Raw genomic sequence first — 20,145 nt, forward strand, 5'->3', positions numbered from 1 at the left:
ATTTGCATTTAGAAGATATAAGCATTCAAAGCTTTTAGTTCGTCACTTCCGCCAAAATCACTCAACGATTTTTGACGTCACATCGTACTTCATCTTCTCATCAAATCTTCTGACCAATCAAACGCTCTCTAGAAGCCGAAGCGCCTGCCCCCTACACTATAAATAGATGCTGAAGCTGCGGCTGAAATCGGTCGCTTTGTTCACAGTGTAGCATTTCTTGTACAGTGAATGGCACGTAGTGTACAATGTAGGTGCTAGGGAACGATTCAGATAGTGTAAATATGCTTTCGATTGGGGCAAATGAGGTCTGGTTTCACGTTGTGTCATGCGAATGATGGCAGTGTGCACATTCTTATCCGGACTTTGGCTCTGGTCCAGAGATGCGATCGCACGGAGCGGATCATATGCGTGAGCATATATTAAAAACTACACAGCCTCAGCATGATTATGATCACTATTTTGTTTTACTAAGAGTTTCATATTGAATCTAGGGGGTAATCTATTAGACTGTGGCTGTCAAATGCGGCTTTACCGAGCTCAACGGCTCTGACCCGTGCAGATATAAACAAAACGCTATTGGCTAATTTAAAAAGGGGGCGGGGCTGCTCGATATGTCCCGCCCTGTCTTCCTGTTTCAGTTGAAATTACGTCACCACATAGAATAACGCTGCGTGTTTCAAGGCACTTCAGGGGACCTTTAAAGGGATAGTTCACCTTCAGTTGGTCCTTATTGACTTACAGTGTTTTTTTCCCATAATATGGAAGTTAATGGGGACCAGCAACTGAAGGTGAACTATCCTTTTAACACTTGACAGTTGTCAATTTTAAAAATATGCAGTTTTGTATGTCCCTGGTTAGAATTAATTTGTGTATGGGGCAAACTTTGCATTGTTAGAAATTATAAAAACACTTGTGATAAAGAATTTCAGAAGCTCTGGTCTATGCCAAGCCATCCTGAGAGTTAGATCTCATGGTTGTGGACAAGGGAACCCCGAGCACCAGGATGGAAACATCGAAATGATGTGGGCGCACACACAATAAAAACAATAAAATACTGTTCCAAAGGGCAGGGGGCATCTGATGGAGCCCCTGCCTCCCCACCATGTTCTCTAAACCCACTGGAGTCCTGTCAGTGAAACCCATCCATGTCAAATTTTAATTGTAGTAAATTCTTTCAATACATGCACATGGAGCTGACTTTGCCATATACTTGCATTGAAGGGATAAAAAAAAACAACAACATTCACATGGTTTCATGACATACCACAGGACAAGGCTGATCAAGCCCTGGAGGTCCCTGCTCTCCCTTCTGTCCTTTCAGACCTTTTTTTCCTATTGAACCTCTGTCACCCTGCATGTTGAAATAAATAAGAGCACATAAGAGAGGTATGGTAAAATTGAAACTGTTTTGAATAAAGCTGGTGAGATTGTACTCGTACAGCATTAAGAATTGAGTTTAAAATAATATACCATATATGCAGTATTAAAAGCAAAAATCATTAACCTTCTCCCCCTTGTCTCCTCTGTCCCCCTTTTCTCCTTGAAGCCCTGGGAAACCCTATCACAGGAGAGCCATGTTCAGTAAGTAATGACTTCATATACTTACATAACTAACAGCATAATGATTACTTACATCTAAACCTGGTTCACCTTGTTTCCCCTTGAAAACAAACCACAATGACAAAAGAAAAAACATTAACAGGTTATTTGTAGTCATTTTAGGCCTTATTAACTTGTCGTTTAAGGTGTACAAAACACTGACCTTTTCACCTTTTGCACCTGGCAGGCCTACCAAGCCATTAGACCCTGGAAAGCCTTGAAGACCCTAAGCACAAGCAGCAGAACTGTATCAACCCAGTCTTGATGTGGTTCCTGCATATTGGTTTTTGCAGCAAAACTTACCCGTTGCCCAGGTGGACCTTTCTCTCCAGCATCGCCCTTTTCTCCTTTAACTGCCTCACCAGGCTCTCCCTGTGTTATATTTAAACTTATGTTAGATTGATGTTAAATATTTCATCTCCTATGAACATGAAGTTTCAACAGTGCTTCCCAGTCTCACCTTGGGTCCAGGCAATCCATGATATCCCTGAAAGGAATGAATGGGGGGAAGGGGGTGTTTAGTATGCTTAGCTTTCCTTAACAAAAAGCTTCTGAACTACTTTTTTATCTTTTCAAAAATCTAGTTAGGAAGTATTAAACTGTATTCCTTACGGCAGGTCCAGGTGGCCCTGGCGGGCCAGGCAAAGAGATAATCTGGGCCTACAAGAGAGTTATCAAGATTAATCCAATTAAGTTACATCTGGATTACATATGATCTTCATATAAGTGTGTTTTAAACTCACCAGATTGTCCTCAAGCCTAGAGTCTCCTTTATCTCCCTTTTGCCCTGCTTCGCCCTAAAATGCCATGACAAATCAACATGTATCATATAACCTTATATCAGTAAGCAGTAAGCATGACATGTAATATGATGGTAATACTCACTGAAGGCCCTATCAGTCCAATTTCCCCCTTTTCCCCTTTTGCTCCTGCTGCTCCAGGCTCTCCTGCATCACCTCTCTCTCCCTTATGGCCCTGGATGAAACATCAAGCTATTTAAAGCCGTACACTTGTATAACTATAATCAGACTGTGTATGAACAAACCTGCTTTCCTTCAGGTCCTGGTGCCCCAGCTAAGCCCATTTCTCCCTGTTATGAAGACATTTTTGAGATATATCTGAATGTTATGTGTTCCAGCAATAGTAACTGGTGTATGATGATGCAGTTCAATGAAAACATATAACTCACTTTTGGCCCTTGCTCTCCTGGAGGTCCTGGAGGCCCCTATTGGTACAAAGAAAATATCAATACAAAAAGTAATTACTAGAGATAACAGAAGGGTCTTTACACAATTGCCATTTTTCTAACTGAAATGTACCTGTAGAGCTTTGAGTCTAACATCCAGATCAGCATTTTCTATGAAGCCAGTAGCTCCTCCCTGAGAGAGACAGATGGAAATGACTGTCAAGCATCTAAGATGTTCAAAAATAAATATGTAATGAAGAAAAGACTTTGTTAAACATTCACCTGGGGTCCTGGATCTCCACCATCCCCCTTTTCACCCTAAGGGATCAGGATTATTGTATTGTTTCAGTAAGCAGACCTAAATGAAACTACATAGATCTCATCAACACTATAACTGAATATTCTTATTATAATTACCAGCTTCTCAACAGACAGCTCACCTTCATGCCAGGGGATCCATCAGTCCCTCTCTTCCCTTCAGTACCTGGTGCACCCTTATCCCCCTATGTGTCAAACAACTACATAAAAATTAAGGTTGTCTTTGTGTGTGTGAAAACAGAAAAAAAGGGGGTGAAAATCTAACCTTGTCCCCTACAGGGCCCTGTGGGCCAGGCATGCCATTGACACCATTCATACCCTTAATGAGAAAACAATGGATATTAATTTTGTAGGCAAATATTGTGCAATGAAAAATAAGTAGTAGTGAATATTAAATGTACATTAAAATATTTTACAATTCTGAAGGCTTAAATGGGCATGACATGAAAATTGACACTATTTACTTTGTTAGTGCACATTGCTAGTCTTGAGGTGAACAATTAATCTGTTGTTAATACACAGAGAAAATTTGAATCAAAATCTTAAAATCTTTCGTTATTTATTTACTTAAACTACTTTTATCAAACTGGTACCAAGGTGATTTAATGTTCCAATAGTGTCTGACAGGGTCCAAATATATTTTTCTTATTTTGAATAACATATCTATCATTTTAGTATTTGAAATAAACTTGTTTTTGTGTTTTGCTTTAAGCATTTAATTGTACTATCATACAAATACCACTAGGTTTGATATTGCTGTTTTGATTATTTTTATACTAATACTACATTCATACATTTTTTTTTACTTTTGGCTTAAGTGTCCAAAATATTTAAGGGACCACTCATGTGATTCACATATGTTTGTAGACATGTATATACCTCTATGCCAGGTGGCCCTCTTGGTCCCTGTAGGGAAAATGTGCATTACATAAACCAGTGTGTAATTAAGATATGACATGTCAAACTCATTTAACAGCATTGCTTAATTCCATTCAGTTGTAGATCAATAATAAAATTAGTTCATATAAAAAGTAAAAAAAAATAAAAATGAATGAAGTTCTACCTCATATCCATCTTTTCCAGGAGGACCCTGATTTTAGAGAGCAAACATAAGAAATTAGTCATATTTAAAGGAGCAGGTCTCTTTTGACTGTCCACTAAATGCTAGACCTTTTTAGATCTATGATGTATAATATAACTACTTAAATCTAATCTTTTACTTTTAATTAAGTCAGTGAAGAAAAAGTGATCCAAATGTGTCTAAATTCTTTGATACAGACAGCAGCTCTGAAGTGACGCAGGTTCTTTCTCTAAACGCAGACAAGGTTATTCAGCTAATGGGAGTGTAACTTTGGAACACACCAAAACAACAGTAAACAACCACACAATGGCCTTTTAACCATCTATTTCAGACTGTTCTGGCAGACGTCCTGTAAACTTCCAAGAATGTATTCAAGTCAGCTACGGATTTAACATTGAAGAAATATTGCATAACACTTGCCTAAAATCAAATTAATTTGTACATCTTCATGTATTCCTACAGACACTCAACAGAAACATCTACTGTCTTGATTTGTGCCACAGTGCTGTGTCTATTTGTCATGTTCCACAGCACTTCTGAGAAAGACAAAGGCACAGAATCAGGCCTAATGAGGTGGTTTCACTTAGGTATATATAAACACAATTTGGGATACAATAACAGGAAATGGCCTTTGAGCTTCTTGACCCCAGAACATCTGCTCCCATTATGAGGGAGAGAGCAGGGTGAGAATTGTTGCCCTTCATCATTGCACCATTCTTTGTTTGGATTAGATGGTAGTCTGAAAAGGAAATAAAGTGCTGAACATATGTTGGGATAAGCAAATGCATAAACCATCAGAGTTACATACTCTGAAGCTGCAAGTTCAATCACTAAGTATCCCACCTCACGGACTGTTATATAATGCATTACTGAGAACAGCATGTTGAGGCTTTGTATGATTTTTGAGGTGATGGAAGATGAAACAACTACAAGTTAATGCAAAACGAAATATTAAAGCAACCCTATTCAAAGTTGAGGATTCTAAGGAGGCCTTGACTGGCAATCCATTAGACTTACACAAAAGGAGGTACACAGGCTCTAAGAAATATTAAAGAAACTTGGGGTGAGCTCTTTGTACTTTAGGCTTTGAACAGCCAATCAGAGTGCTATGCCTCACCCATTCAACATGCTCAAACAGGTGAAGAGCTGCTGACGGTGATCCTAGTAGTGCCAGCAGTGCAGAACACATGCAAAAGTGGAGTCAACGTTAGCTGACTGTTGACTTGGTGTTTCACAGACTTTTCACCCTAGAAATCACCAAGAACATACTACAAAGCAATGCATTAAAACCCTTGTCAATAAACTTTAGTGACTCTGAACGCATAGCAACCATTGCACCTGAAATGTATTCTACAGCTACCTGTCTTAAACAATCTATGTATTTTTAAAACCAAGTCACTGTGATATGGGAGCATCTGCCAAGAACACATATGTAGAAGCAAATGCAGTATATCTGAACCCAACACTGAGCACAGGGTTCAGCTCAGTGAGAAGCTGCACCTGGTCTTCTGAGTGGGGTCTTCTGCACAGTGTGACTCATATATGAGTCACAACAGCTGTAGAATGAGTGAGCTCAGTACAGACACAGGCACAAGAGACCATGTGAGATAGAATGCAAGTGTCTCACCGGCTCTCCTGGGTGGCCCTGCGGCCCATCTCTGCCTGTGTTTCCTGGAGGCCCTCTGGGACCAGGTGTTCCTGGAGGTCCTGGGGGCCCAGCCTGACCTTGATCACCCTAAAGACAGAGAGAGAACAAGTATTTTAATATTGTCTTTGAAAAGAGTTTCACTGTTGTTTCTGATCTCGAATAGGTACTTTACCTACATTGGTTATACTAACCATGTTTCACATTCATTTTGTCTCATATATTGAGTTTGGTTGCGGCAAATGCTAAAATGCTTCTGGGGCCGAAGCTTCAAGGAGCAGTTATGTATGAAGAAATGTTTGTTCCTCACAAAAACGATTCTTGATTAACATATTAAGATAATGCAAGACACTTTTACGGCTAAAAACGGCAAAAAGTTATTTTGGCTTGATTATTTGCTGTGGTCTGGCAAACATGTTTTCGTCTCTTTTGTCAATAAACACAACAATTATCCTTTCTTTGAAATTCAAAACAGGCATGCAACACAACATTGTAAACTGCCAGATGAGCTAATTGAGGCCAAGGACACACAGAAGAAATGGAGAAAATAAGAAAAGCAGCAAGGCATTCATGCGCAAGTCCAGCTCTACCTTTAGAAGGTGCCTGTGAAAAGTGTGGTGGTCAACTGTAGCCGAGAGAAAGCCATGCTCATAGCGAGGGAAGACCATCTAACAGCAAAGGAAAGATAATGAGAAAGATGGACAGAATGAATAAGAAAGAAAGCAGCGATGCCAGTAATCACAGCTGGAGAAACAGATTCAGCTTGCACCATCTTCCCTCAGCGTAAAGGGTTGTGGGAACAAAGGAGAAGTGGAAAACAAAGTGAAATAAAGTAAGGTATGAGGCACAGATGTTTGTGAACATGGACAAAAGATGATAGGCTGGGAAGGACAAACCTTAACCGTGAGAATCTGATTACTGAGCAGGCCTGCAGAGGCAGTGTAGGCCGGTGGTCCCTGGGAGGTCAGAGGTCATTTAGAAGAAAACGGAGGCAGGAAATTACATAAGTGAGAAAGAGGAGATGATTCGGAGAATGACATTGTTACGATACATATAATGGAGGGTATAATATAATTGTACTTCTGTGCAGAACTGAGCTTCAACTTGAAATTGAATCCTGTGAGAGTTATTCTGGCTATTCTTTTGTTTTAAGAAACCAAGCCCAAATACACCTTCTGGATATGATTAACTTTCAATGGGAGCACATGGCAATGAGGTTTATGTTTAGAGTTGCAGTTAGATAGGTCTGCAACGGATTCACAAAGAAAGACTACTTTTCCCAGGAGAAACTTTTTCATGATTTTTCTTTCTCACAGATTGTCAAGGGAGTTTGTGCACAAAAACGTACTCTGCAGGAACTGTACTGAAAAGCCGTAGAGAAGAACCACAGCATGCCTAAGCTACATTTCTACCTCGTCAGCAGAAAATGGGTGCTTGCCCATGCACAACTTGCCACCATGATCTTCATGGTTTCCAAAATATTACCATGCAGTTTTTAGTTTGTTGCTCTGGTGTTCTGGATTGTTGCTAGATGATTTTTAGGGGTATTCTGGATGGTAAGTCTCTACCATATGATCTCTATTGGCGCTTTTCTATGGTACTGCACGGTACGGCTCGGTATGGTTCACTTTTGGGGGGTTTTCCACTGGGTACAGTACCTGGTACCTGGTACTTTTTTTAGTACCACCTCGGGTTGGGGTTCCAAGTGAACCATACCGTTACCAAAACGTGACGTGTAAACTCTGCTGATCACGTATTGGCCGGAGAGAATCGTCACTACCTGCGTCACTGAACTTGCGACACAAACACAAAAGAACCGCTAGATTTAAATCAGCACAGCCAGCGAAGGATCGAACACAACTGTTTTGAACGAGCACACCTTTTTTTAACAACCAAAAAGTGGCTGTTCCCCATTGAGGAAGTACAGACGTTCCTCTCGTTGATAGCAGAGGAGCGGATCCAGCAAGAGCTTGATGGGGCGACGCGGAATGAAAAAGTTTTTTTAGGAGTCGCGGCAGTAGAGGCGGCACAACTATAACGACGTGAATAATCCCGCCCACTCTAAAGCGATACTAAACTGCAGTGGAAATGCTAACCGAGCCGAACCGAGCCGTGCCGTACTGAGCCGTGCCGAGCCGAGTCGTACCACGCAGTTGAAAAGCGCCATATGATCTATCTATCTGTAAGGCCTATAAACCCTCAATCTTCATGACTTTTTAAACCTTTTTTTCCCCACAACTTTAAACTTTGCTTTTCTAATTTAAAGTTATGTGAATTCTTTTGGATTTCAATTCAACTTCATTACCTTACATTCAAATCTGAATGGCAATTCTGCATCCTGTTTGCAACCTCATTTCAAATTCAGGAACCAAACTGGAAACTAAACAGAATTCTCAATTCAGTTCTGAATGGCACACAACCCTGCATACGTCTTAGCAGAACAAATCTTCTTGGCTGCCTCAGATGCCACAAAGACTACTTTGTGAGTCTGATCTGCTTCTTCTATGTCTGGGCAAAGGGCAAAGGGCAAAAGTCACAAGTCAGGAGTAAGCATAAGGTCAACTATCCACCTGCACTACAAACCCAAGTCTTGCCATCTGGAAGGAAACACGGCTTTTATCGACTTCCAGGTCAAGGGGTCCTTGTCCCATGAGAGCTTTAATGGATTCCAAAGGGTCATACTCCTCCTGCTTCAATGCAGTTGAAAAAGCGCTAATTTGGCTCTTACATCCACACAAAAAGAGGAACACGGCCCATGGGAGAGGCTGTTTTCCTTTTCCTGACTGCTCATGTCACCACTCTCAATGATTTGGTTCATTTTTCTACTGTCAGACTGATGGCGTAAAGCAAAAACAGTGTAGCGCATACAACACATGTTCTTAACATAAAGAAAGAGAGCAGCCAAAGCACATGTTTCTAATTGTGCTGAATGGTCATGAGGTATGGTGGAAAAGAAGCATAGGGAGCCAAATGATTTAAATGATAGTTCAAGTAGATATAGATAGAAAAGTGGTGCGATCTGCACCGGCGAATTCCTGATTTGTCAAGGCTCACAGTTGAGGTTGTAATTGGAATTAGTTGAACAGATAAAGATTTTACATCTATCAACACAGTAATGTAAAACTGCTAGCAACCAAGCCCTGCCATGTGGAAGGAAATGGCTTTATAATTGACTTCCAGGTCAAGGGGCATCCTCAGATCAGTGCAATCTCTGTAAACTAAGACTTCTGACTGAGCATAATATTAGATGTTTGTGACACTCACCCTGGGACCCATGTCTCCCTGGTCACCCTGTGGAGAGAGCAACTCTTAGCTTATACTCGTGAATATGTTTCTTTGAATCAAAACTATCATTATGCTTTGACAGCTCCATAAATTGCACATTTATCATGCTGGAATGTATTGTGGGGTGAATATACCTTATCTCCTTTTGGTCCCGGCATTCCCTGGCAAAAGAAGAGAACGATTCAAAGTGACAGATTAAAAATTGTTCTTAACAATGCAGGCTATTTCCATTGCAAACCACAAGTCACACCTCTTACACCCTCAGAAATGACTGGCAGATGTTTTAGTGGTTGAATCTGAGTGTTTGAATGAATGATTGAGTAAATGAAAACCAATACATCACAAAATATGAAAAGAAAGATATAGAAAAGTAAAAATAAAACAATGTTATGACATTCCATTCCTGATGACAGCAAAGATTCCTGCATATAATTTAACACAAGAGCTCTTATTTCATGAGTGGACAGCTGGTTTGAGGGAATGGATGATATTATTCTGGTTTTATTCTGCTCAGCGGTCCGCACAGGAAACTTTGCTCAAGACCGCAAATACAACAAGACACATTCTGATTATCACAATTCCATCGTACTCTGTGGTGTTGTGTTCACTGCAACTCTTTGAACGCTGTAATTTTGAGTTCTGTTTCATAAGTATGAGCTTCATCACAGTAAGCAGTGCAGTGGTGTAGTGGTATTTTTCAAAGAATGTTAAACATGATAGTCTTGTCCCAAGTGCTCTTAATGTTGACTTGAGATCAAAATACGTATTTGTGGGTTACAAAATGGTAGCGCAGGAATCTTGGAAGAGTTTTTGTCACCATTTATATTTTTAAAGCGGACTGGAGTTTTATTGTTATAGATTGCCACGATATGCCATAAAATACGTAATAGATTGGAGGGTGTTATTGTTGGACCAAACAATGATGCCACTGGACAAATCACTTGATTTCATTTTCTGATGCTTTGATTGTGATGGAGAAGCTACACTAGATTATACTGACTTCAACACAGATGGAGAACATTTACATAAGGTTGAGATGTTGCACATCTCTCCTGTTACATAAAGATGTTTATTGCGGATCTTCTTGTTGATGTGTGCCCAGTCAAAAACACCCACCTCTTTCTTTAATCTTCAATGGTCCTTTAAGTAAACACTCAACTTAAGTGCCCTTCCACTTTTAGCAAGAAAACATTCATCCTCTTGAGCGTGATTTTAAACCGGTGACTCTAAACTTTGACGTAATTGGCAAAAACTGTTGGTGTTCCACTGATGTGCTTCACCCAACTTGTATGCAGTTCTGAGCAATTAATTGCTCCAATGTTTACCCTTCGAATGGGTTTTAAAAGAGGCATCGACCACTTCATTTCTCCCACACAGTGACACTGAGGCCCTGCTGGCCTTCCCCAATGTAAACATATACGAGTATAAGACATGGATAGGGTTGCACCGGCCATTTTTACTGAATTTGGGATGTAAGGTGCAGAATTGGGCTCTTAGTAACTGCTAGTAAGTTTGTACCTAAAGGCCTTTCCACACTGAGCGCGAAAAAGCGAAACGAATATCGGACGCGATGACGCGCTGGAATAAAACAATAGATTTCTATGGATGCTTCTACATAGACCGCGAACATTCGCGCACCGAAAATGCAAATGTTTTTTTTTGGGCCGTCCAAAAAGATTTGAGCTAGGATCACGTGGCCGGAGCAGCTGCTGTTGCACAAAAAGGCAAGACCTTGGTTTTGAAAACCAGTGTAACAGATTTATTCTCACATGTTCTTTATACAGAATAACATTTCTATTAATTGTCCACTGAATTATGTGGTCTGTAGAGCAACGTCCATTTTCTTCCACGTGCGCGAGTGTTATTAGTCAGAACGCGTTCACTTTCTACACATGAAATATGAATGCAAATAGACATGATTATGACGACATATTTTCTGTATGTGTTTTGTATGCAGCTCATGGTATTTTTATAGCAATAAAGGATGTTTATGACAAATATCAGTAGTGTAGCGTTATTAAAGCGTTATTCAACAAAAGAGTGCATGTGTCTGCTTATTAATCAAAATCAACTATAGATCACAATTGGAAGTTATTACAAGCACTCGATCAAGTTTCAATTTATTTATATAGCACGTATAAAACAGCCACACGGCTGACCAAAGTGCTGTACAGAGATTAAAAATAGTAAAAAGAATATAAAAATCAGCACAACTAAACAATTAAACTAAACAACAACAGGGTCTCGCACTAATAATAAAATAAGTAAATATAATAATAAGTAAATATATTAATAACACAAGAGAAACAAAGTATAAACCCATAAAAGACTAAGCAAAGACCATAATAGAAAATTATTTGTAAGCCAAAGAAAACAGATATGTTTTTAAGGAGAGATTTAAAAGTAGGCAAGTGTAATCTCTAAAGGGAGGTTATTCCACAGCCGCGACCCAACCACTGAGAAAGCTCGATCCCCTCTATGTTTGAGTCTGGATTGTGGGACTAGAAGAAGATTCTGATCACTGGATCTTAAGCATCTGGATGGTTGTAACCCGGATGGTTGTAACCACTCTAAGTTTGTCTGCGTTGGGGTGTCTCCGACATAGTGATAACACTTGTTGCCTTCTCTAGTGCAGCTCAACCAGGTCTCGTCCCATTCATCGATATTTGTGATATCACAAATCCCGGAAAATATGCGTTGTAGTCCAAACGAGTCGTTCGTTGTAGTTTTTGAAAAGTGAATTCTGTTAAATAAAATATCTCCTTTTGAATTGGACTTTGAGCTTTGTAACTTTGCAGATATTTTTTATGCTCAAACAGCAACATTACAGACTAATAGGACCTAATAATAGGACCCCGTTAAGAAAGGTTTGATTTTTGATAGCAGGCGAAGTTGATAAAAACTAGAACCTATTACAGAGGAGATATGTTTGTCAAGGTTTAAGGACTCATCTAACAAAATGCCCAGGTTCCGTACACGTGAAGATCTAAACACTGATAAACTACCCAGATCTAAGCTGGATGCCTGAGAATTGTCAGAGGGTCCAAAAACAATCACCTCAGTCTTATCTTCATTTAAGGATAAAAAATTTGGGGCTAGCCAAAATTTAACTTCTAAGAATTTTATTAAAGAAGCAAATGCAGAGGGATCATTTCTTTTGATAGGTAGATAAATTTGGGTATTGTCAGCGTAAAAATGAAAAGACACCCGATGTCTTAGAATGGTTCCCAGAGGTAGCATGTACAGAGAGAATGATGAATGATGACCACTCGATGATGGTTTAAAGTGGGTAAGCAAATAAATTAATAATTACATACATTTTCAAGTGTAGCTTGATGCTAATTGTACTTCTAATTATATTTTAGGATGTAGCCTATTCTTGTAAGCATTATCGATAGTTTGTTTCTGGTGTATTACCTTGTTTATCTTAATTTAATGCTGTATATTGAGCAGCGGATGATGTTAAATCCATTTACGAGATACATATCTGAGGAAAAATGCATTGTTGGTCGGCGCCACCTAGCGTGCAGGCGTGAATTAGCAGAAGGCGAACAATCATTTCGCGTTCGGTGTGAAAGCACCTTTCTTCTGCGTTTCGCCTCGCTTTTTCGCATCACGCTCAGTGTGGAAAGGCCTTAACTCTGTACTTATAGGATACTCCACCCAAAAATTTTAATTATCTCATCATTTACTTATCTTCATGTTGTTCCAAAATTGTAGGAAATTTTTTTGTAAATACATTTAAAGTCAGTGGGCTCCATTGTTGTTTGGTTTCCAAAGTTCTTCAAAGTATGTCTTATTGGTTTGAAACAACATGAGGGTGAGTAAATGATGCCTGTATTTTAATTTTTGGGTGTAGTATCCCTTTAATTTGGGTTGTATCAATTGCTCTTAAGGCACAACTCTACTAAGTCACAAGACCTCTGTAATATGTAGTTGCAAAAAATTATGTTTACCTTTATTGATCCAATGAGCAGCCTTCAAAGTAAGGTTAAATTTCAGTTAAGTTTAATATGTAGTAGCGCGTAAATTGTAACTTAGTGCCGATTTTCATCACAACTACGCTTTTTTACTTGCGCACAGCTTGTGCAACTGGCCCCTGGAGTAACCTGAGGAATAAGATCTAACACTACTTTCCAGAATCACACTCTTATGAATGAGGTGATGGACTGAAGATTACCTGTGCGGTACAAACCAGGAGGTGGGGCTGGTTTATACCAAATGTTGCTGTTATGACTTTGTTAGAAATCTAAGATGTATTACAAACTGGCCCATGACAGAATTACACAACACACAATAATACAGTTGTTTTCAGATTTAAATGATAAAAAAACCTACCTGACTGCCGTTTGGACCTGGATGTCCCTTTAAGAAGAAAGAAATTATTATATTTTTTTACAGCATAATGAGCAGCGTGTTACTGTGCAGCAATAAATATACATCCCTACAGATAACCGGAGTTAAACCAATTATGTTGTACTTACAGGCTTACCATCCATACCCACTGGACCCTGAGAGAGACAGAAACAGAATAAGACTCTGTTCAGAATAAGTTTTTATAGTTATTTTAGTGCAATCATGTACATTGGATTTTAATTTTAGATTTTGATAATTTCTTCCCTATAGTGACAGGCATCTGAGTAAAATGGATATTTGAAAAAGTCGAGTGGAACTTGAACCTGGGTTGCCATTACGGGAGGCGGGCGCACTAACAAGGACGCTAAAGACCACAGCCTCTAGCGTCAATCACTTGTGCACCTCTTGAGATCAGGGGAGACTCCGTTACACTCACCCCCCTAATCCTCCCTCCCATCCGGGTCATGGCACCAATGTAACCCCTCCGGTCCTAACTGCCTTACCAGCTGGCCTCCGTTACACTTGGTCCTATAGACCAATTATAGGTTTGTAAACATTCAGGATGCGTGCACATCATGGTTGCAGAAAACCCGGGAGAGATAGCCTTTACGGCTAGAGAATTTCACGGATAGGGTACAAAATAGTTAGGTTTAAAAAGATTATAAATTATATTGATTAGATGTCATTTTCAAAATGTTCTCCGCATATTAACAGAGCTTGTCACCCAGCGATAAGCACTGTTATTCAACGAAATTGACGTTAGAGAGTGGGATCAGTGTTGCCAGATTGGAAATGTCCAAGTATCGTACCAGAAGCTCAAAATTATCGTATATGAAAGAAAATTATCGTACATGAGTACAGAATACAGCTATTTATCTAGACCAGTAACTTTTTGACACAACCTGCAAATTACCACAATAGATAAAAAACTAGATAAATAACTCCACCTGTGAGTCTCTGTCATCGGAAGCCTGCGTGTTGCTAGATGTTGAGGGGGTTCATGCCGCCATGGACCACAAGATAGTGCTCGTTGGCTTAAAAGCAGGGCACCCTCCTGAATTCTTAACACATTCTGAAGTGTGCACAAGCGCATTTATAGTGTCTGTAATGAGCCAATTTCGTGGATGAGTATAGAAACCCTATGATTACAACTACCATCATGTGTATTTTTATATAAAGAATTATTGTACATTATGGGATTTTTTTAATTATTGATTGTACAGAGGTCAAAATTATCGTACAAATACGATAATTATCATACGTCTGGCAGTGACGTAACTGTGACGTCTACTCTGAATTGGTCTATACATCGGATGTTAACTGGATGGAGGCAGATCTTAATGCAAGCCTGCAGTCGATTGTAAGAAAGGGTAGGAGTTTAAGCAGACTAAATAATTAGAGCTGTCCGGAATACTTTACAAGAGAGAAGTTTGTTGTGTCACTGGAAGATCGAGTTTTGACATTTTGATTAAAAATTAAGGTAAAAAGTTTTTACATACATAGATTAATCGTTCGCAATAAAATCAATACCATACAGTTTAGCTTTGATGGACTCCAAAAATATTATATTTTTGTAATAATAATTAGTGGTCCGCTGTTATAAATAATTAGAGGAAGGAAAGGTTTAGTCCATCATCACTGGCTTCAGTAAGCTCAGACTAAAAGACAGGAAGTCGCTGTCCACGGCACTGAAGGTGCTGAAAGGGGTCTGTTCACTCTAAAGGCTGATTTATACTTCTGCGTCGAAACTACGCCGTAGCTTACGCATAGACGCACACCCATACGCCGTAGCCTGACGTGCACCTCTCCAAAAATCTAACAGCGCGTCAATTCTACGTTGTACTTGCTGCGAGTTGTATATGCTTGTACAAATCTTTGTATATTTTTTGCATAATAAAAAACAAAAAACACAAAAAAAAAACCGTCAATTCTACGCAGACCGCAAGCACTGTGATTGGTCTGCAAGAACCCCTCCCTCCATATGTACTTGAGTTTTGTGTGTGTTTATGTGCACTTTAATATATTTTAATGTTACACCTTCTTATATAAAATAAAACAAAGCAAAGAACAAGTGTCTTATCATTTATTATACTACATAGCATTATACATCAGTAGTTGTCCGCAACAAACAATGGTGATCTGTCGTGGTACAAGTCCTTGTGCAGATTGAAAGAATGCCATCATCTCCTGTTCCGTTGTTGTCTCCTTTTTGTAGTTTTAAATAATGATTTAATGATTTGATATTTATTTGCCGCCGTCACGGCTATAATGCTTCTCCGACGAGCCGCTTCTTCTTCGGCTTTTGCCGTGGTACTGCGGGTTACACCAGCAACATGCCCGTGGACACTGCAGACTAGCGGTTTGCTCGTGTACTGCACGTTGACGCGGACAACGACGCAGAAGTATAAATGAAAACTGACGCATAGCCTACGGCGTAGGTCCGACGCAGAAGTATAAATCAGCCTTAATTCTCTGACCTGTGAAAAATATAAGCCAACATACTTAACTAAATTAAAAGTAAGCACTTTCTGATTGGAAAACATTTAGAACAAAAGGTCATAATAAATGTAAAACAGGCGGTGTAGAACGCAACATCTATTAAAACAATGTCAACATAACGTTGTATACACATTGTAAAATTGGACTAAAAATAAATATAGTGATAAACAAATATTTCTGATTTCTGACTTGAATGTCTTTATTCTGAACAACATAGTCAGGAAACACAGACAATAGGGCTGTCTGTCTTGATCTGGCAGTGTGTTCTTGTACTTTCACAACAAACAAGTGACAAGAAAGCATGCAGGGGTTGCACATATCAGTCTATTTAGCATGATGTAGAAGAAATGGATGACTCGTGTGGTGAAAGTTCTGAGTGCAGTTGGAAATCCGGTAAGGGCCACATGTGGTGCAGTCCTGCGCGCGGTTCAGTTTGGAGCAGCTCTCTTGTTATGCTTGGAGAGACTTCACACAGGGCTATATTTCCCAGTTGATCTTTATGCGGAGCGGAGGCTGCCAACGCATGCAACTGATCGCATCTGGATCACGATGGCCTGTCAGGGAGGCTTCACGCAACTAATGCCTCTTTTAAAAGCAAAGCTATTGGAAAGAACAATATCTCTTTGTTCTGTAAGAGTTGTGTAGGTGTATAGGTTAAAAAATTCAAGAATAACTTGTTTTTTAATAATAACGATTAAAATAAGAAAATTTTATATGATTAAATTAGCTTATCTAATATTGATAATTTAAACTATTTTTTTCTGAGGTTTAAGGTTAATTTTTAATAGGCAGGTTATGCATACAGATGGATTGTATGCCTGTGTAATACGCTGTATATGCATACAATTATCTGTACCATTATATATACCATTTGAAAACCTTTGTGAAAAAAAGTACATTGATGTATTTTGACTTGTTTAACCCCATTAGAAGTTTCACTTGATTTACTCAAATTTAAGCACAAAGAAATAAGAGATCTGGGGTGTGTCAACATCAAGAAGATCAGGCCCTTTCTTTTGGAACATGCTTCACAACTCCTTGTTCAAGCTCTTGTTCTGTCCAGGCTGGACTATTGCAATGCTCTCTTGGCAGGTCTTCCAGCCAGTTCTATCAAACCTTTACAATTAATCCAGAACGCGGCAGCAAGATTAATTTTTAACGAGCCGAAAAGAATGCACGTCACACCTCTGTTTATCAGTTTGCACTGGCTACCAATAGCTGCTCGCATAAAATTCAAGGCATTAATATTTGCCTACAAAACCACCACTGGCTCTGCACCCCTTTACCTAAATTCATTACTTCAGACTTATGTGCCCTCTAGAAGCTTGCATTCTGCAAGTGAACAGCACTTTATTGTACCAGCCCAAAGAGGCACAAAATCACAGTTTCACAGACTTTTTCATGAACTGTTCCCTCCTGGTGGAATGATCTGCCCAACTAAATCCAAGCAGTGGATTCTATTCTATTCTTCACTCTATTCTAATTCTATTCTTTATTTAAACTTTTTTTTTAAACTTGCCCCTTTTAGACACTCTATTTATTTACTAACTGCTTGTTTTCTTTAAAAAAAAAAACATTATACAATTATAATTCTGACTTTCTGACTGATTAACAAAAGCAAAAAAGGCCTCTAACACTAGCTTGCTCTATTCTTTTTCTATTCTATCTGTTTTCTTTTTATTTATTATATGATTTAAAAAAAACCTTGCTACGTGTACTGCATTAAGCTAACTGAGACTTGTTATAGCACTTGCTTATCATTGCTCTTTTGTTGATTTTGATTGCTTCCATTGTCCTCATTTGTAAGTCGTTTTGGATAAAAGTAAATGTCTAAATGTAAATGTAATGTGTGTTTCCTGTACAACGACATAATTTGCTAATTAACCACCATAGTACGATTCAACGTTGGAGAAACAAACTAGCTAGTCACAACTTTGTCGCACATCCAACATTCAAACCTTGTTGGTTAGAAATGCTGTTAATGATGGTTTATCGCTGTAAATGGCATTATAACTGAGGACTTCTTCGCTATGTTTGTTCTCTGTTATTTTGCTTTATTTTGCAGGTTTGCTTATTTCACCCAGGATTTCCCCTTTGGTACCAGAGTACGTATGCACATGCGAACTCTTTAAAAACGAAAAAGTGTTAATTCTCTTAAACGAAACAACATCGAATGCAATTTATGTATAGAATGAAAGATATAGATCATACTAGCTTTTGTTCGAGCACAAGATCCAACCACACAACTTTGCGATACTGTTTACGAATGTTTGTTGGAATTATGGATTCAGGAAATGCCAAATCGTAGAACTATGTTGGTAACGACAGAACTTGCAACCATAGTTGGCTAACAATACATTCAGGAAACACACCCAAGGTCTCATCTGGCAGTTTAAACCCAACCCAAATGGCATCAGCATGTTTATGCATGAATTGAACTTTTTAAATGTCAACTGCTGAATGTTGAATGACCTTGTTTGGTTATTCAGGTTTTTTTTTTAGCAATAATTTCTAATATGTCCAGCAGGTGGCGCACTATGACCCTTAACACTGCCTATCAGCTGAGGTCTACATGAGACCACAAGTCCTGTGTGAGCTTGTGGTTAAAGCAGACGTGATCAGTTGATCAGTGAGTGTATAACTGGACTGACAATTACCGGGTAGCCATCTCGTCCTGGAGGGCCCTGTAGGGATTTAATGAAGAAAAAGCAACAGTACAATTAAAACCACAAAAACCCATTGTATCTGAATTTAAAAAAGAAGACTGTTTACATCCCAAACCCACCAAATATGCACAAGAATGGACATTATTCAAGTGTTCCATACTGCATTGTTGCCATTGTCTTTATTAGTTCACTTGCAATACATAAACACAGCTTATGTGACAAACCGTTCATAAAAATTGAACGTGTTTGGGGCAACCATGCATGTTTACACACTCTTCTCCTTTATTATTGTGGCTTTCTGCTCATGTTGAGAAATGTGACGCAACCACAGCAATAAAAGCTGTTGTGCTGCTGCATTGTAACTATGATAAGGAGGATTGTACACATACATTTCAACATGTACTAGTGTTTACTATGCAATCTGTGTGAAGGCACGAAAAGATTTGAATCAGCTGTTGGATTTTTTTAAAGGCATGCCTGGTTATTACGATACAGGCGGTCAGGATGGATGCCAGACAGTGAAAAATGGAGTGCGATCAATTCAGAAACTGTCTCCTGGAGCATATATTCTCCATTTCATCTGATCTCACCTCAGTTGCAGTCTATATCAAGGTTTCAAAGCCAACAAGGCATGCCATGCTGTATCTGCCCACCTCCAGACCAGCTCACATTTGTTCTGAATTTAAAGCCTCAGTGATAACGGAGTACTTACTGGAATTCCTGAAACACAAAGAAAAACAAACAGTTGTATGTAACAGTCACAACTATTTGCTGCACTGAAGAGTAATCATGTGCAGAATATTAATGATATAATAATAAATTATACAATGATTAATATGCTGTCTCATTTCTGTCAACGTAAGGAATTAAAGTCATGTCCATGCATATCTGTTTAGATGCCAGAATCGATGAGGTCAATGTGTACAGTACATACAAACACAGCATTCAAGTATCTGCACAAGAAGAAACCTAGTTCTGGCTCATAGTATTGATCAATCAAAGGACAGTGGTACAGATAAAAATGGACCCTTGTTTCTTTTCCACTTTTGAACAACTCCAGATTTGGCAAACGTCTGTGTGTGATGAAGTGTATAGGTGGAACACCTCTGAGCAGCGCCAAAAGGAAAGAGAAACCAGAAGTGTAGGGCTTAACATTAGGTATTTGAATGGGCCGCAAAAAAAAAAAAAAAAATCACTACATTTGAAAGACAAATATTGTACTTTTCACGTCACTACATTTCTATCAAGGTCCTTAAAGTGCCCCTATTCTGCCATTTTTAAGGTTGCTAATATTGTTTTACGAGTCTCCTAAAACAGGTTTACATGCATGCAAGGTAAAAAAAAACGTTAGTTTTCTCAAAAAATAGATTTAATTTTACCTCATTTCTAAATGATTCGTAAATGACTTGTGCGAAGCAGTTCAAAGAATCAGTCTCTCTAAACCCTTCCTTTCCGTGAGCCCTCACTGCTGTGATTGGTCAGATGGCGCAGTCCTTTGTGATTGGTCCAG

At 39.0% G+C, this 20,145-nt stretch overlaps 1 protein-coding gene and 1 long non-coding RNA gene across 2 annotated transcripts in view; one reads left to right on the plus strand and one right to left on the minus strand.

Moving 5' to 3' along the window:
• LOC107673836 (uncharacterized) overlaps positions 1–1,866 on the plus strand; it is a 30,113-nt gene extending 28,247 nt beyond the window's left edge. Inside the window, exons 2-3 of the long non-coding RNA XR_001632441.1 lie at positions 1,547–1,581; positions 1,787–1,866. This is a non-coding gene — a long non-coding RNA (uncharacterized LOC107673836). The remainder of the gene's footprint in view (positions 1–1,546; positions 1,582–1,786) is intronic.
• The window catches only part of LOC107673834 (collagen alpha-1(XXIII) chain-like), a 123,221-nt gene that overhangs the window by 23,815 nt on the left and 79,261 nt on the right, over positions 1–20,145 (minus strand). Inside the window, exons 4-28 of the mRNA XM_016467646.1 lie at positions 19,348–19,355; positions 18,627–18,653; positions 13,599–13,625; positions 13,453–13,479; positions 9,249–9,275; positions 9,094–9,120; positions 6,726–6,785; positions 5,812–5,919; positions 4,167–4,193; positions 3,983–4,009; positions 3,369–3,422; positions 3,226–3,288; positions 3,068–3,103; positions 2,919–2,978; positions 2,789–2,824; positions 2,645–2,689; positions 2,485–2,574; positions 2,343–2,396; positions 2,212–2,259; positions 2,060–2,086; positions 1,903–1,971; positions 1,763–1,825; positions 1,634–1,660; positions 1,505–1,558; positions 1,265–1,351 (exon numbers count right to left, since the gene is read on the minus strand). Coding sequence (XP_016323132.1) covers positions 1,265–1,351; positions 1,505–1,558; positions 1,634–1,660; positions 1,763–1,825; positions 1,903–1,971; positions 2,060–2,086; positions 2,212–2,259; positions 2,343–2,396; positions 2,485–2,574; positions 2,645–2,689; positions 2,789–2,824; positions 2,919–2,978; positions 3,068–3,103; positions 3,226–3,288; positions 3,369–3,422; positions 3,983–4,009; positions 4,167–4,193; positions 5,812–5,919; positions 6,726–6,785; positions 9,094–9,120; positions 9,249–9,275; positions 13,453–13,479; positions 13,599–13,625; positions 18,627–18,653; positions 19,348–19,355 — 1,178 coding nt within the window. The remainder of the gene's footprint in view (positions 1–1,264; positions 1,352–1,504; positions 1,559–1,633; positions 1,661–1,762; positions 1,826–1,902; positions 1,972–2,059; positions 2,087–2,211; positions 2,260–2,342; positions 2,397–2,484; positions 2,575–2,644; positions 2,690–2,788; positions 2,825–2,918; positions 2,979–3,067; positions 3,104–3,225; positions 3,289–3,368; positions 3,423–3,982; positions 4,010–4,166; positions 4,194–5,811; positions 5,920–6,725; positions 6,786–9,093; positions 9,121–9,248; positions 9,276–13,452; positions 13,480–13,598; positions 13,626–18,626; positions 18,654–19,347; positions 19,356–20,145) is intronic.

The sequence above is a fragment of the Sinocyclocheilus anshuiensis genome, unplaced genomic scaffold, assembly GCF_001515605.1.
Source record: "Sinocyclocheilus anshuiensis isolate Anshui unplaced genomic scaffold, SAMN03320099.WGS_v1.1 scaffold700, whole genome shotgun sequence".
Classification (NCBI taxonomy): domain Eukaryota; kingdom Metazoa; phylum Chordata; class Actinopteri; order Cypriniformes; family Cyprinidae; genus Sinocyclocheilus; species Sinocyclocheilus anshuiensis.